The sequence below is a fragment of the Aotus nancymaae genome, unplaced genomic scaffold (genome assembly GCF_030222135.1).
Source record: "Aotus nancymaae isolate 86718 unplaced genomic scaffold, 86718_ANA_hifiasm-v0.15.2.pri h1tg000016l, whole genome shotgun sequence".
NCBI lineage: Eukaryota > Metazoa > Chordata > Mammalia > Primates > Aotidae > Aotus > Aotus nancymaae.
Window position 1 is genome coordinate 72,281,201 of NW_026988428.1, and position 15,767 is coordinate 72,296,967.

Genomic DNA, 15,767 nt, shown 5'->3' on the forward strand with positions numbered 1-15,767 from the left:
TTCAGTGCCTGGAACCCAGCCCTACTGTGACAGAAAAAGCTGTGTGCTCCTGAGGGCAGGGAAGAAACCTTCAGGGCCTCTGTTCCTAGGCTAGAAAAGGAGTATAAACTCTGCCCTACCTCTTCTGCTGACGTTAGGCAAAAGCAAACTGTCGCCAGGAAGGAGACAGGGAGTCCAGTAGGCCCCCTAAATTATGAACCGATTCAAACTAGAAGTCTGCTGCTACTGCGGACAGGGTGGGAAATGAGCCAACAGTCTAGACCTGTGCTGAGTAGGCAGATATGTTGTCTGTCATTGGAGGTGGGACAGAAGCACCAAGATCGAGACTGGAGCAGGAAAATGAAGAAGCCACCCCTGAGCAACCCTGAGTCTTATAACAACAACAGTCTACTGCTTGGAGAAGGACAAGAGCATGGAGAGAAAGCCCTCTGCGGTGCAGGCACGAAGGACACGCTGAAAGCTGAGAGAGAAGCCTGAAACAGAAACGTCAGCACCATAGAGCTCACATTAAGCGTATGAAAGTGGCAATCCACTGGAAATCTTAGGGCCTGTGGCGCAATGAAGGTAACTATAGTGGAAAGAAGCCCAAACCCAGCTCAATTAGAGACTTGATTCAGTCCCCAATGCTAATGGCCTGACAGAAGAAGAGGAATGTATATTTCCAGATACAAGTATTATTTATCTTGGTTTCTACTGTTCTTTTTATTTAGACTATTAACATTTAATACACTTGATCTTAGCCAAAAGGCTTCGCAATGACATTTAATAAAAAATTATGAGAAGCACACAAAAAGAAAGTGAACTTAAAGATAGATCAATAGACATTATCCAAACTAATAACAGAAAACTTCAAGTTTAATAAGAAAATGTGGAAAACAGAACAGAACAGAAATCCAAGAGATATGGGACAATCTCAAATGATCTAACAAATACGTAATGGTAGTTAAAAAAGGAGAAGAAAGAAGCGGGCAGAAGATACATCTGAAGAGGTAATGGCCAATAATTTTCCAAAACTAATGAAAGACAACAAAACGCAGATGCAGAGAAGGGGCTCAGATAATTCCAAACAGGATAAATATACAGAAAAACACAACTAGGTACATTATCATCAAATGGTTGAAAATTAAAGATAAAGAGAATATCTTGAAAGCAGCTGGAGAAAAAAGAACATGGTTTATCAACCAACAAACCAGCCAACCCACCCACCCACCCACTCACCCCAAAACAAAACTATATGAACATAGCAGACTTCCAGCTGGGTGTGGTGGCTCACACCTGTAATCCTAGCACTTTGGGAGGCCAAGGCGGGTGGATCACCTGAGGTCAGGAGTTTGAGACTAGCCTGACCAACATGGTGAAAACCCGCCTCTACTAAAAATACAAAATTAGCTGAGTATGCTGGCACATGCCTGTAATCCCAGCTGCTTGGGAGGCTGAGGCAGGAGAATCACTTGAACCCAGAAGGTGGGGGTTGTAGTGAGCAGAGATTGTACCATTGCACTCTAGCCTAGGCAACAAGAGTGAAACACTGTTTCCAAAAAAAAAAAGAAAATAGAAGACTTCCACAGAAACTATACATGCCAAAAGAAAATGGAACCACATCTTAAAAGTATTAAAAGAAAGAGGAAAAAACAAAATCCCTGTCAACCAAGAAATCTGTGCCCAGAGGAGAACATCTCACAAACAAGGTGCATTAGTTTTCTAGGGTTGCCACAGTAAAATACCACAGTCTGGGTGGCTTGAACAACAGAAATTAATTTTTTCACAGTTCTGGAGGCCAGAAGTCCAAGATCAAAGTATTAGCAGGTTTCATTTCTTCTGACGCCTCTCTCTCCTTGGCTTACAGATGGCCTTTCTTGCTTTGCCCTTACGTGGTATTTTCCTCTGTGTGTGTACCCTGGTGTGTCTCTTAAAAGGATACCAGTCACACTGGATTAGGGTTCACCCTAATGGCCTCATTTTAACTTAATTATCTCTTTAAAGGTCTTATCTCTAAATATAGTCACACTTTGAGGTACTGAGGGTTAGGACTTCAACACAGGAATTTTAGGAGTGGGGACACAATCCCAGCCATAGCCAAAGGTGATTAAAAAACATTTTTTCAGACAAATAAAACAGAATTCATTACCAGGTGACCTGTACTACAAGACATTTAAAAGGAAGTTCTTTTTTGAAATTTATTTTTAATTTACTGAGATAGGGTCTCATGCTGTGGCCCAGGCTGGAGTGCAGTGGCATGATCATAACTCACTGCAACCTCGAACGCCTGGGCCAAAGTGATCCTCCCACCTGAGCCTCCCGAGTAGGTGGGACTGCAGGCACACACCACTACATCCAGCTAATTTTTAAATTTAAGTTTAAATTTTTGTAGAGGTAAGGGTTTTACCATTGTCCAGGCTAGTCTTCAACTCCTGGCCTCAAGCAATCCTCCTGCTTTGGCCTCTCAAAGTGCTGGAATTACAGGCATGAGCCACTGTACCCAGTCTCAGTAAGTTATGAGACTTCACGAAAATAAAAGAATTTATACATCAAAAGACACTATTAACACAGTAACAGTAAGAAGGTAACCACAGAATGGGAGAAAATATTTACAAATCAGATATCTGATTAGGGATAAATATCAAAATATGTAGAGAACTTCTAAAACTCAGTAACAACAACAACAAAATCTGATTCAAAAATAGGCTGAAACTTGAATAGATATTTCTCCAAAGAAGAAATACAAATGACCAATAAGCACATGAAGAGATGCTCAACATCATGAATCATTAGGGAAATGGAAATCAAAACTATGAGACGGCACCTTACACCCATTAGGATGGCTACTATTTAAAAAGCACACCAAAATAAATAAATAAATAAAAAATAAACAAACACACCAAAGGCCACAAAATAACAAGTGTTAGCCTTATGGAGAAATTGGAACCCTTGTATACTGCTGTTGAGAAATTGGTACAGTGGCTGTGGAAAACAGTAGGAAGGTCACTCCAAAAACCGAAAATAGGATTACCACATAGCCCCACAATTTCACCTCTTTTGATTTTATACCAAAAGAACGTAGAGCAAGGTCTCAAAAAGATATTTATATACCCATGTTCACAGCAGCATTATTCATGATAATAAAGCTAAAATGTGGAAGCAACCCAAGTGTCCATCAATGGAAGAACGAATAAGGAAAATGTGGTATATGCATACAACAATAGCCTTAAAAAGGAAGGAAATTCTGACACAAGCTACAACAGAGATAAACCCTGTGAAACCCTGATGAACCTTGCTAAATGAAATAAGCCAGTCACAAAAAGACAAATACTGCATGATTCCATTTACATGAAGTCCTTAGAGTAGTAAAATCAGAGAGAAAGAAGATAGAATAGTGGGGGAAGGGAGGATGGGGAGTTATTGTTTAACAAGTATAGAGTTTCAGTTTTGCAAGATGAAAAGAGCTACAGAGATAGATGGTGGTGATAGTTTACATTATAAATATAACACTGAACTGTACACATAAAAATTTTTAAGATGGTAAAATTTATGTTTGAAAAAAGTTAACTGATTAAAGCAAAAAGAGTAACAATGTACTATGGGTTTATAATACATAAAGGAATAAAATGTATGCCAACAACAGCATAAAGTGTGAGACAAAGGAAACAGAAGTGTACTATTGGCAGGTTCCTATACTATGCCTGAAGTGGTGTGTTTTCAAGATTTGACTATGATAAGCTAAAACTGTATATTGTAAACCACAGAGCAATCACTTAAAAGGAGTGGGGAGTTGAGCTTTAAGCCACTAGTGGAAATAAAATGAAATAATAAAAAACAATTAATTTAAAAGAAAACAGAAACAGAGGAAAAAAACAGTAGATGAAACAAATAAATACAAAGATGATAGATTTAACTCGACTATGTCAATAATTATAACAGGTGCAAATGTTCTAAACATTTCAATCAGAAGACAATTACTGATTTGATACATGCTCTGTATAAGAAACCCGCTTTAAATATAAAGACATAGTGTATCAGCCCATTCTCATGCTGCTATGAAGAAATACCCGAGACTGGGTAATTTATAAAGGAAAGAGTTCAAATGACTCAATTCTGCATGGCTGGGAAAGCCTCAGGAAACTTACAATCATGGTGGCAGAGGAGAGAAGTGCCAAGCAAAGGGGAAAAAGCCCTTATAAAGCCATCAAATCTCATAAGAAGTTACTCACTATCATGAGAACAGCATGGAGGGGTAACCACTCCCATGATTCAATTACCTCCCATGGGTCCCTCCCACAACATGTGGGGATTATGGGAAATACAGTTCAAGATGAGATTTGGGTGGGGACACAGTCGATCCATAGCTTTCTGCCCCTGGCCCCTCCCAAATCTCATGTCCTCACACTTCAAAACACAATCATGCCTTCTCAACAGTCCCTCTAAGTCTTAGCTCATTCCAGCATTAACCCCAAAGTCCAAGTCCAAAGTCTCATCTGAGGCAAGGCAAGTTCCTTCCACCCATGAGCCTGTAAAATCAAAAGCAGGTTAGTTACTTCCTAGATACAATGAGGGTATAGGCATTGGGTAAATAGACCCATTCCAAATGGGAGAAACTGGCCAAAACGAGGAGGCTACAGGCCCTAGGCAAGTCCAAAATCCAATGGGGCAGTTACAAAACCTTAAAGTTCCAAAATGATCTCATTTAACTTCATGTCTCACATCCAGGTCATGCTGTGAAAGAGGTGGGGTCCCGGGCACAGCCCCCCTGCCAGCTGCTTTCATGAGCTGGCATTGAGTGCCTATGGCTTTTCCCGGTGCACGGTGGAAACCAGCGGTGGATCTACTGTTCTGGGGTCTGGAAAACGGTGGCCTTCTTCTCACAGCTCTGCTAGGCAGTGTCCCAGTGGGGACTCTGTGTGGGGGTTCTGACCCCACATTTCCCTTCTGCACTGCCCTAGCACTGAAAAAGACAGACAAAGTTCTTGTCTTGTCCTCATGGGGGTGGTGTTGGGGGGAGCATGGTGGCATGAAATGCACTGGAGATATGAGGTGAAAAATACAAATGTCAGGAGCAGAAGGCTCTGCATCACAAAAACAAAACCATAAACAAAACATGCACACAAAATAAAACAATATGCATATTTGGCAGTGACTCACATCTTATGTTTCTTGGCCTTTAAAGCTGAAGTCAAAACTCTGATCACAATACTTTCACAGGCAAGTCATTTTGTATTGTTAGACAACCTATATTACCCCCTTACATTCTTACTTGGGGTAAGGAAGCAGGAAATGGGTTGGTTTCTCCACCAATCTTTAGAAGCTATGAAGAAACTTACAGTAGGGATTGTTAGTTGTTGTATTCCTCTGTAGATGACCCAGGTCTCTCGTTTCTCAGGGACTAATGAGGAGAATACAATTTCACACACCTCAAACAATAACTTCAGCAATGGAAGTACATTCTCAATTAAGGGGAAACATGACAATATTAACAGAGTTCATGTGTGTGAGTACAATTGTTTGGATGAGTGCAGTAGCTTGACTGTAACACAATGTGCAATGGGAAGTTTATTAATCAGGTTTCATTCACTCAAAACTGGCTGAAAAATCCTTAGTTTGAAATTTTCTGTCTTGGTCTCACCCTGAAGATGTTTTTTTTTTCCCTTTGGTAAGATTAAGTCCATCCAGCCATATTGAAAATACAAGACTGAGCAGAAATACCTTTTCCATTTCAAAGACAAGCTGGCCAGGCATGGTCATTTATTCCTGTAATCCTAGTACTTCAGGAGGCTGAGGCGGGCAGACTACCTGAGCTCAGGAGTTCAAGACCAGCCTGGGCAACATGCTAAAATACAAAAAATTAGCCAGGCATGGTGTCGTGCACCTGTAGTCCCAACTATTCAAGAGGCTGAGGCATGAGAATTGCATGAACCTGAGAGGCGGAGTTTGCAGTGAGCCAAGATCGCATCACTACACTCCAGCCTGGGTGACAGAGTTAGACTCTGTCTCCAAAACAAAGACAAGCTATTTTACAAAGCAATAATTTAATGCCAGTTAAACTTTAATACATTAAGAAGCACTAAGGTTTTTTTTTTTTTGAGATGGGGTCTTGCTCTGCCACCCAGGCTGGAGTACAGTGGCACAATCTCAGCTCACTGCAGCCATGATTGTCCAGGCTCACGCCATCCTCCCACCTTAGCTACCTGAGCATCTGGGGCTACAGGCATGTGACACCGTGTCTGGATAATTTTAATTATTTGTAAAGACGAGGTCTTGATATGTTGCCCAGGCTGGTTTTAAACTCCTGTGCTCAAGAGATTCTCCTGCCTCAGCCTCCCAGAGTGCTGGGATTACAGGTGTGAACCACTGTGCCTGGCAGCACTGGTTTTAAGAAGCACAGTTTTTCTGCAAAATTCTGAAAGGTCCCCAGGGTTGCCATGCTGCCCCCGGTGCCCCTCCTCAGCAAGAATCTCCCGCGCCGTCGCCAAAGGCGTCCCGAGCAGCAGACCTGAGTGAGCGGGGAGGAGCAGATGGGCATTGCTGTGGTGGGAGCAAGGGAAGCAAGCGGGTATGAGGGGACAGAGAAATCGGGTGCATGGGAGTCTAAAGGACCTGGGTGATGTGGTGTGAAGGGGTGAGAAGATGCTTGGGGGCAGAAGCCTGGCAGGGAGATTTGTGGGGAAAGAGGGGAAAATATCAGTGTTTGAGAAGGTCTGGGGGAATGTTGGAGCAAAAAGGAGTAACCAGATCATCGGTAGGGGCAAAGGAGGAAAGAAACTGGACATTTAAGAGATTGGGGATATTGAAACCTGGCAGTACTTAAAGGGGCTAGACTGGGAGGAAGTTGGAGTGACAATCAAACTGAAGAAAATAAAAAAAAAAAAGTGCCCTTTTTTTTTTTTTTTTTTTTTTTTTTCCTTCTCCCTCCTGAACAGGCATTTAATAGTCTTATTTCAGTTGGAAGCAATGGTTGGAGAATAAGTTACAGGAACCAACAACAAAAAACAAGAAAAACAACTTAAAGTGCTTCAGGCTGCAAACGTAAACATGAAGGGGCAGAAGGAGGCCACCTGGCTCTGTCCCCAACCCAAGACAGGAGGGTCACTGTCAGGGGCCCTTACCCATCACCACCCTCTAATATCAGCCCTGCGGGAGGGACGGAGGGAAGGAATGTCAGAGGTGGGAAAGAACGCAACAGGAATGAGGAAGAGACTTTGTAAACTTAGAACCAGGGTCATGGGCGGGGGGCAAGGGAGCTCTGGGAACCCCTGCCCTGCCTTAGGGGTGGGGCCAGCCCTCCCCACAGGAACTCGGGGAATACTGGTGGCTTAGTCCCAGCCATGCCCGCCCAATTCACAGCTTCTTCCCCCATCCCTCATCAGCAGACACAGTCAGGCAGCACTGCCGGGCCTCTTCCCCCCCCCCCGCCCCGGGAGGCATCCCAGGGGAGGCAAAGCTCGGGAGCAGGGATCCCATCTGGGGGCGTTGGGTCTCTGGAGTGTAAGAGGGAGCAGAGCTGGCATGGTGCTACTTGACGGGTTCCACCACCAGGACCTTGCACTCGCGCTTGGCAATCTTGCCAAGCAGCTCTATTTGTTAGAGCTGCAAGCGGTCAGTTGTGTTGCTGTGATTACAGGCGCAGGTGGCCTTCCTCCAGGGAGAGAGGAAAGGGCAGGAGAATCTCAAAACGGACCTGGTGCGGCGGATCAAGATGCTAGAGTACGCACTGAAGCAGGAAAGGGCCAAATATCATAAACTGAAGTTTGGGACAGACCTGAACCAGGGGGAGAAGAAAGCAGATGTGTCAGAACAAGTCTCCAATGGCCCCGTGGAATCGGTCACCCTGGAGAACAGCCTGCTGGTGTGGAAGGAGGGGCGGCAGCTTCTCCGACAGTACCTGGAAGAGGTGGGCTACACAGACACCATCCTCGACATGCGGTCCAAGCGCGTCCGTTCCCTGCTGGGTCGCTCACTGGAGCTCAACGGGGCGGTGGAGCCAGGTGAAGAGCATCTGGCTTTTTTTTTTTTTTTTTTTTTTTTTAGAGAGTGCTCAAAATAAAAACTTTATTGAGATGAGAGAAGAACACACACTGGGAGGTTGTTTTTTTTGTTTGTTTTGATGACTGAGTCTCAGCACTCAGGGAGGCTCAGGTGGAGGCGGCGGAGCAGGCAGGCAGCGGTGAGGCTGGTGCCCTGCCGCTGGGACCGCGCGTACTTGAAGAAGACGGCGGCGCGGCCCGGCGCGGGACCTCGGAGCGCAGCGCGGGCCACGCACGGCTCGAGGGGACCCAGTTCCTCGGAGCTGTAAAGCTCCAGCTCGAGCCTGGAGCCCGCCCCATCGAGCAAGCGGTGCGCCAGGCTCAGAGCCGCAGCCGCGCGACGACCCGGCTCCCATCCCATCGCCTCGGCCTCCAGCAAAGACAACTCCAGGAAGTAGGTGGCAAGTAGCATCACCTGGGGGCTGCTCCCTGCCAGCGCAGCCAGCAGCCCGAGGCACAGCAGCGGGCCCAGGTGGTACAGCCGGAAATCCAGGCGGCTCAGGATTCGGCGCTCCGCGCGCAGCAGCTCCGCCCGCGAGAAGGAGTCCGCACCCAGGAGGCAGAGGCAGGTGGGCTCGGGAAGCACGCACTCTTCCATTTTGCACGCCACAAACAGGCAGGCCACGCCCAGCAGCTGCAGGCGATGTGAGCGCACGCGGCTGGCGCTCAAGTAGGAATCAAGCAGGTGCACCGCCAGGTAAAGTGTGTCACCAGCCAGACCCAGGTACTCCATGACTTCGGCGAAAATGTCCCCGGCGTACTCGCGTTCTTCCTGCAGCCCCAGCGCGCTCAGCGCCTCCTCGAGCCCCGGCGGCCTCTCCAGGCGTCTTGGGGAGACACTGGGGCCCGCGGGGAAGCTGTCGGGGACTGGGACGCTCGGAGGCTCTGCATCGAGGGAGGCAGTGGGACTCAGCATCTTCCAGAAGGGCGTCGTGAGTGAGGCTAAGCACTGACCGCTGTTTCTGTTCATTTGGAGGAATTGAGACCTGGTGTGCTGGCTCATCCAGTTTCCGCTCCAGATCTTCGAGGAGAGTGACAGCCTCTTCAGCGCTCTCCGGGCAGTGCTCCTGCACCCAGGCCTGGAGCTCCTGGGGAAGGATGGTCAGGAACTGCTCCAGCACCAGCAGCTCCAGGATCTGCTCCTTGGTGTGGATCTCGGGCCTCAGCCATTCACAGCAGAGCACCCGGAGTTGGCTCAGAGCCTCCCGGGGTCCAGGGGTGTCATGGTACCCAAACTGCCTGAAGCGCTGGCGGAACATCTCCAGGCTAGGAAGGCACTTGCCTTTCTCTTCTTTCTCCTCGACTTTTGCCATCAGAGGCCCCATCTGCTCCTGTGGAGGCCTAGGGCCCAGAACTGGGGCCATGCCTAGGACCTTGGTCATCATATAAATTCCAGAAGCAGCCCCACTAAAGATGGGACTCTGTGAGGCAGGAATATTGGTTCCTTTGGGTTTCCAGTTCTTTAGGGCCACACGTTAAACCGTTAGTCAGAGCCGCTCCTGGTACCAGGAGATCGCACCGCAAACCTCGGGGCCGCGCAGCCGGAAGTCTTTTTTTTTTTTTTTTTTGACTCAAGTAACTTTATTTTTCTCTAAATTCTTTTATTTGGCAACATATCTGTGGCTTTAACTATTTTATATTTAACTCTAAACATAAAACAGATTTGAGGATGATCTTATTCCAAGAGGTGGCCGCTGCGTTCCAGCCCCAGGTTGTCTGGTCCTTTCCTTCCTTACTCCTCACCTCTCACGTGGCACTATGCAAAGCTTCACATTCTATCTTGTTCTTCCTTCTCCAGTCGTTCTTGCTCCTCCTGTTCCTTCTGCAGCCGGGCCTGTCTTCTCTTTTCCGCCAAGATCTTTGCAGCCTCTCCCGCATCAGTGGTGCCTGCTGTGGGCTTCCCCAAGGCTGCACTGTTTTCGGCCTTCCCTCCTGCGGCAGCAGTGTGCTTCTCGCTGGCATGCTTGTCCACTACGTGCTTCTCTGGGGCTTCCTCCCCTTGCAGGCCAGCAGTCTGCTGAGTCAAGGCAGCTTCCCTTTCCTTGTTGCTCTTCTCTTTATCTGCTTTCTTCTTGGGCATCTCTTGGCTGGAAAGGGCAGGTAAGCGGTACCTCACAGTAGACCCTGAGTAGGGAGGTTTTGTTGTCTTTGGAGACTGTGGATAAGCTTTAGTAGCTGTCTTGGATATCACAGGAGAAGATGGTCTCTTAGGAATGCTTCCAGAAAGCTCGCATCTTCTCAGAGGGGACCCGAAATTCACAGTGGAAAGAGAATTTGCTGTTCGTTGCCCCCGCTTCCCCTTCTCCACCAGAGAGGCCTCTCCTCCCACAAGGGCTTCTTTCCCAACATCTCCTGTGTCAGATGTAGATGTAGATGTAGATGCAGCTTTCTTCTTCTCAATGTTTCGAGTCGGTGAAGACTTGTAAGAAGGGTTAAGAGGGCCAAGAAGAGCTAAACGAGGACAGACAGGGAATACTGAGTTACTGGCCTGCCCAGAGAGCCTGAATGAAGTTCTGTTTCTCGCTAAAGAAGACTGTGTAGGTGTCAACAGTCGCAAAAGAATGGCTTCCATTTCACTAAGGTACATGTGATGAGCTCGGTCTGGGGAATGGGATATTGCCACAGTGGATGAAGACAGGCGTTTACTCATGGGAGGCTCCGTCGGCTTTGGCAAACTCATAGTTGATGTTGAATTTTTTTTTTTTTGACATGAGGAATTTATTGTGTAAAAAAGAAATATCTAGAGAATGGCACAGAAAGGCCTAGTATGGTTACAGTACTGAATATAAAAGGCAATTGCTCACAATGACAACACTGAAGTACTGAGAGATACTAAAGTACTTTCTGAATCGAAGTCAAATGATACTCAGCATGGTTTTAATGTCCTCATGTATATCAAAGTTTTACTAGTCTGATACTTCTGTAAACCAGGTAACCAGAACACCCAATCATACAGCTTTTGGTGATATATAACTTGGCAATAACCAAGTCTGGTGATACATAAAACTACTCATGGTACTCATCTGGTATATATCCACACAAACATTTTGAAATTCCAATTCCTTGGTCAAGTGATACATTGCTTGAATTCATTAAATATATTTAGATTTCTGTATTATACAAACGAAGTTAAATGTACAACTAAATTAGTATATGAAAAGTGCTCACTATGTCTTTACAGGAACATTAATCCTGACAAAAATGTTTAATGAATGTACTCTATGCTAATTCTGCCTTTTTATACTTAATTCTAAATTTCTCCCCTCTAATTTACGACAAATTTTGTGATTTTCATAAGAATCTATGCCTCCTTAATTCTCAGATTCTTCTCTTTTCCCCCTTATTTCTTCGCTTAAATTCAGTATAAGCTTTCTTGGTATTTTAGGTTTCATGCACATTCTTATTCCTAAACACCAGCAGTTCTTCAGAGACCTAAAATCCAGCATAGGAATTACTGTGTTAGTTCTTGAAAAAGCACTAAAGGCATTTTTCCTGAAATATACAGAACATGTCATGCCAGATCTCTTATTTATACAATAAACTGGTAATACTGGTGAATTGCACATAGATTATATCTCCAAGATAGAATAACTTAAATATTAAAACGTACCTTCATGTTACCCTTTTTTTTTTTTGGAGATCTTGCGTGGGGGATGGTTGCGCATGCGCACTCTCACTGGAGACTGCACCTCATCCGAAGATGTGGCTGAAGCCTGATCACTCTCCGCATCAGACCCCATCTTCAAGTCCTCGTGCACAATCTCTGGTGCAGAGCTGAGTGGGCCCCGTGCAGAGCGAAGTTCCCCAGGAGCAGCACGTGTGGGGGCCTCTCCAGGGTCACTGCCACCACCACCACCACTCTCATCCAGGCCTATCTGCTCAGTGGCACCATTAGTCTTGTCTATGCTTCGGCTACCTCGGAGTGTCATTGACAGCTGCCGTTTGATCTTCTTCATCCGATCCATGGAGATCGGTGGGGGCGCGCGAGCAACCTCAGAGCCGCTGGGCCGGCGAGGCGGCGCCTGGGGCGGCGGCCCGGGATGAGGCCCTGAGACCTCCTTCTCCTCCTGTTCGCCGCAGGCGCCCGTCCCAGTAGTTTTCGGCCATGGTTGCTGGGCCCGGGCCGCCGCCGGCTGAGGAGGAGGCGGCGGCGGCGGCGGCGGCGGCGGCGGTGGCTGAGGCGGAGGCGGCATCCTGCTCAGCAGGCCATGAGCTTGGCCGCTGCGGGCTATGCCCCCGGGCTCGTTGGCGCCCGCTTGAGTCCGAGTGCTCACGGCGGATCGCGGCTCAGAGCCCGCTGATCGCAGAGTCGCGGCGGATCCCAGGGCCGAACAGCCAACGGCCCAACCGCCGCGCGCACCGCGCTCTGCGCATGCCATCCATAATGCATATTAAAATGTTAAAGTTTCTAAGATGTACTGTACTATAAAAAAGTGACTTTGTCTACCCAATACACTGTGGTCTGAATGTATGTGCCCCCTCCCCAACAAATTCGTGTGTTTAAATCTTTATAAAAGACACTTGAGAGAACCTTTTTGCCCTTCCACCATGTGGAAGTAGTTATACAGGCGTAGGATATTGGGGTGTTGTAGATGTGCCTGGATCTCAATTTCCCGGCGCAGCTGGTGCTCCAGTCCTTCCTTCTCTATCTGCGACTTGAAAAGAACCTTCAGGGCCACGATGAAATGGCTTTCCTTGAGCCGAGCCAGGTATACATTCCCAAATTTCCCCTTGCCCAGGGGACGCCCAATTTCAAAGTCATCGATTGTGAGGCGCCGCAAGGTTGGGTTGCTGGGCTGCTGGGCTGTTTGGCTTGCCGCTGGGCCTGCAGGCTGAGCTCTGCCCGGCGGGACCGCAGCTCCCTGGGAGCTCATGGGGACGAGAGCTGAGGGCGCGGACGCCTTCCTGCGCTCTCTGGATGGCTGTACCCGTTCGCAGGGTCCTGAGAGGGCCTGGGGGCGGGGGGGGTCACGTTCCAGCCGAGGCGCAGCGGCCTCAGCGACGACCCAACCTACGCAGGCTCCGGGATCCGCGGCGTCGTGAGCTACCTTTTTTTTTATTTTATTTTTTTTATTTTTTAAAGTTTTAAAAATTTATTTTATTTTTTAGAGACAGGATCTCACTCTGGCTGTAGTGCAGTGGTGCCATCATAGGTCACTGCAGCTTCAAACTCCTGGGCTCAGTGCGATCCCCAGCCTCCCCAACAGATGGGACTACAGGCATGAGCCAAGACACTCAGCTGATTTTTAAAATTATTGTATTGATGAGTGGGGTCTCTTTATGTTGTCCAGACTGGTTTTGAACTCCTGACTTCAAGCGATCCTCCTGCCTCAGCCCCGCAAAGTGCTGGGATTAAAGGCATGAGCCACTGTGACCAACTCAGCTGAGGCTTACTTTAAAGACCCAGAACCAACCCTCAAAACTCCAGATGAAAAGAATGGAATGTGCAGAAGGAATAGGGCAAGGACCAACTTGCTTACTAGGTGAAAACCCAATTCATGTCAAACTACCTCACAACAATTACATGCTGCCCAACCTGCCATTCCTCAGATAAAAGCAACAAGAAATATCTTCAAACATTCTGAGAAAGAGAAACCAAGCCCACTGTTAGGGGAGCAAGAGCATCTATGCACCTAACATAAGTAAAGTCTTTGTGGAAGACATGGGGTGGCATGTGCAGCAAAGGAAGCAAAAAATGTATATTAGCCTTTCCTAATCTTATGCTAGTAATTCCAAAACAAATCAAAATGAGAGACTTTTATTTCCCTGAAGTTTTATGATTACTAATGGGGAAGGACTGCTGAGTCAAAATAATCATTGGTGGACTGGGGATTTAATTAGCAACAGTCAGGTACCATCCAGTAAGCACCTGAGAGCTTGTGAGTCAGTTTAAGATATATTTACTGAGCACCTGCCAGACCCTGTGATGCTGGAGAACTGCAGGAACCTGGCCTCCCTGGGTTGTCATGTTAATAAACCCAGACTGATATCCCAGTTGGAACAAGACAAGAAGGTAATGACAGAGGAAAGAGGAATTCTACCAAGCACCTGTCCAGATTTGGAGACTCTACTTAAAGCCAAATGGTTAACCCCTAAGAAGCATGTTTTCAAAAAAGAACAGTCTAAACGTGTAAAAACAGAAAGAAGTCATCGTGGAGTGAAGCTCAATGAATGCAATCAGTGTTTTAAAGTCTTCAGCACAAAATCTAACCTAACTCAGCACAAGAGAATACATACTGGAGAGAGAGAAAAAAAAAGCATCTCCTGTCTATCATTTCTTTGGCAAATACTTTAATGATGGCACTTGGGCAGGCATCATTCCCCAGGCACATCAAGGGCTCGGGAAGATGTGACTAATGAGTCTAGCTTGTGCAAGACTCATCCCCATACCTCCCTCTCACCATCACATTCCCAGTCCCACTAAAGCGTAGGATTCTGGCCAAGTCTTTGGCTAAAATGGGAAGTGGCAACACCTCTTGTTTAGGCATCCCTACACACACCGCCAGATCCAGAAAACGCACACCAACTCCACTCTGGTTAATTTACACTTTAAAGGTGGTCCAGAAAGGACACCTTTGTAACAGAAAAGCTTCCTGGACTGCAGGCAGAGCTGTGCCAGTGCATCCAGACCATACTTCTGATTGCCCCCCTGTAAGCCAGGAAACTCACTACTCACTATGCCCACCTTGCCGTTTGCCATCATGGAAATGCACTTGAGTTGCTCACCTGCATTGCTACAGTTAAAACACAGGCTACAGGTGCAGCACTCTTTCCAGAGTGTGCAGAGGAAACTGCATCTATTATTTGAGGAATGTGTCTCTCCTCATCCCCAGAGTCGGTAAACAAACAAGTTGTCCTTGGAGCAAGCTCTTCCCTTTGGGCATCTTCCAATTTTTGAGAGGCAGCTCTGCAGTGAGGCCACTGGCCGTCCCTGGTCTGTGCAGAGGATGGGCATTCTTGGCCCTTGGAGTCCTGCTGTAGCATTTTGAGGATGCCAAGTTATTGATGGGGACAGGTGCCCGAAATTCAGCATAACACACTTAAGCTTTATTTCACTTTTTCTGGAAACCTCTTAGTTTAAAAATGAAAGCCCCCAGCTCCTCCTGGACTGGACTGGCCTGTGAACATCTTGGTCTGAGTTTGCTGAGGTGGGGTGCTGTATTTATTTGCCAGTTTCTATCCCGTGTGATAGCCACTTCGTGTGACAGGCCAGCTGACCCTTTGAGTTAGCCGAGGAATTTTAAATAAAATGCTTTCTAACAGAAAGGATGGTAAAGATTCCTGTTATTCTCCAGAGAGCCTGGAGACAGAGCTGGGTCAGTTTTTACGACTCAGCCAGAGCAACATTAGTCTCATGAGCTCTGTCACTCCTTCCCACTGTGGCTTGACTAAGGCAGCCGTAAGGGCCCCCCAGAAAGCGCTTCAGCCATGTAGTCAGGACACTTTTGCCAACCCGGTCTGTCCAAGGCTTCTATGACCTTGGAACAAAAATAGCTCTGTTGTCCAGCCTCAGCTTTTGCATCTGCGAAGAGAAGTGGTTAACAAAAATTAGGGGTAGCAAGTAATGCTTAGAGTTTCAGTTGTAGACATGCACAGATACCGCTATTGGTGAAGGCATCCACAGAACACCAGGTAACAAGCCACTGAAAGAAAACGGCATTTTTCCTGCTTCTATTCTTCAAAATGCCAGTGGAGATAAACTGATGCTGCTATTTGTATTTTCCTGGACTATTTCCCTGTGAAGCCATCCAG

General features: G+C 46.9%; 2 protein-coding genes across 2 annotated transcripts; one reads left to right on the forward strand and one right to left on the reverse strand.

Annotated features, from left to right (window-relative positions):
• Nucleotides 1-7,612: 7,612 nt before the first annotated feature.
• On the forward strand, nt 7,613-8,035 carry LOC135275340 (striatin-4-like). Its single transcript, XM_064376812.1, has 2 exons — nt 7,613-7,976; nt 8,022-8,035. Exons 1-2 carry the CDS (start codon nt 7,688-7,690, stop codon nt 8,033-8,035), a joined length of 303 nt encoding a protein of 100 aa, XP_064232882.1. The 5' UTR covers nt 7,613-7,687.
• A 71-nt stretch (nt 8,036-8,106) lies between these two features.
• On the reverse strand, nt 8,107-10,691 carry LOC135275341 (cyclin-P-like). Its single transcript, XM_064376813.1, has 2 exons — nt 9,497-10,691; nt 8,107-9,103 (listed from the first exon to the last, which is right to left on the reverse strand). Exon 2 carries the CDS (start codon nt 9,016-9,018, stop codon nt 8,107-8,109), a length of 912 nt encoding a protein of 303 aa, XP_064232883.1. The 5' UTR covers nt 9,019-9,103; nt 9,497-10,691.
• Between the last annotated feature and the right edge of the window lie 5,076 nt (nt 10,692-15,767).

What these genes read in the sequence shown, in the direction of transcription:
- LOC135275340 (XM_064376812.1), top strand. Translation starts at nt 7,688, where the DNA reads ATGCTAGAGTACGCACTGAAGCAGGAAAGGGCCAAATATCATAAACTG.
- LOC135275341 (XM_064376813.1), bottom strand. Translation starts at nt 9,018, where the DNA reads ATGAGCCAGCACACCAGGTCTCAATTCCTCCAAATGAACAGAAACAGC.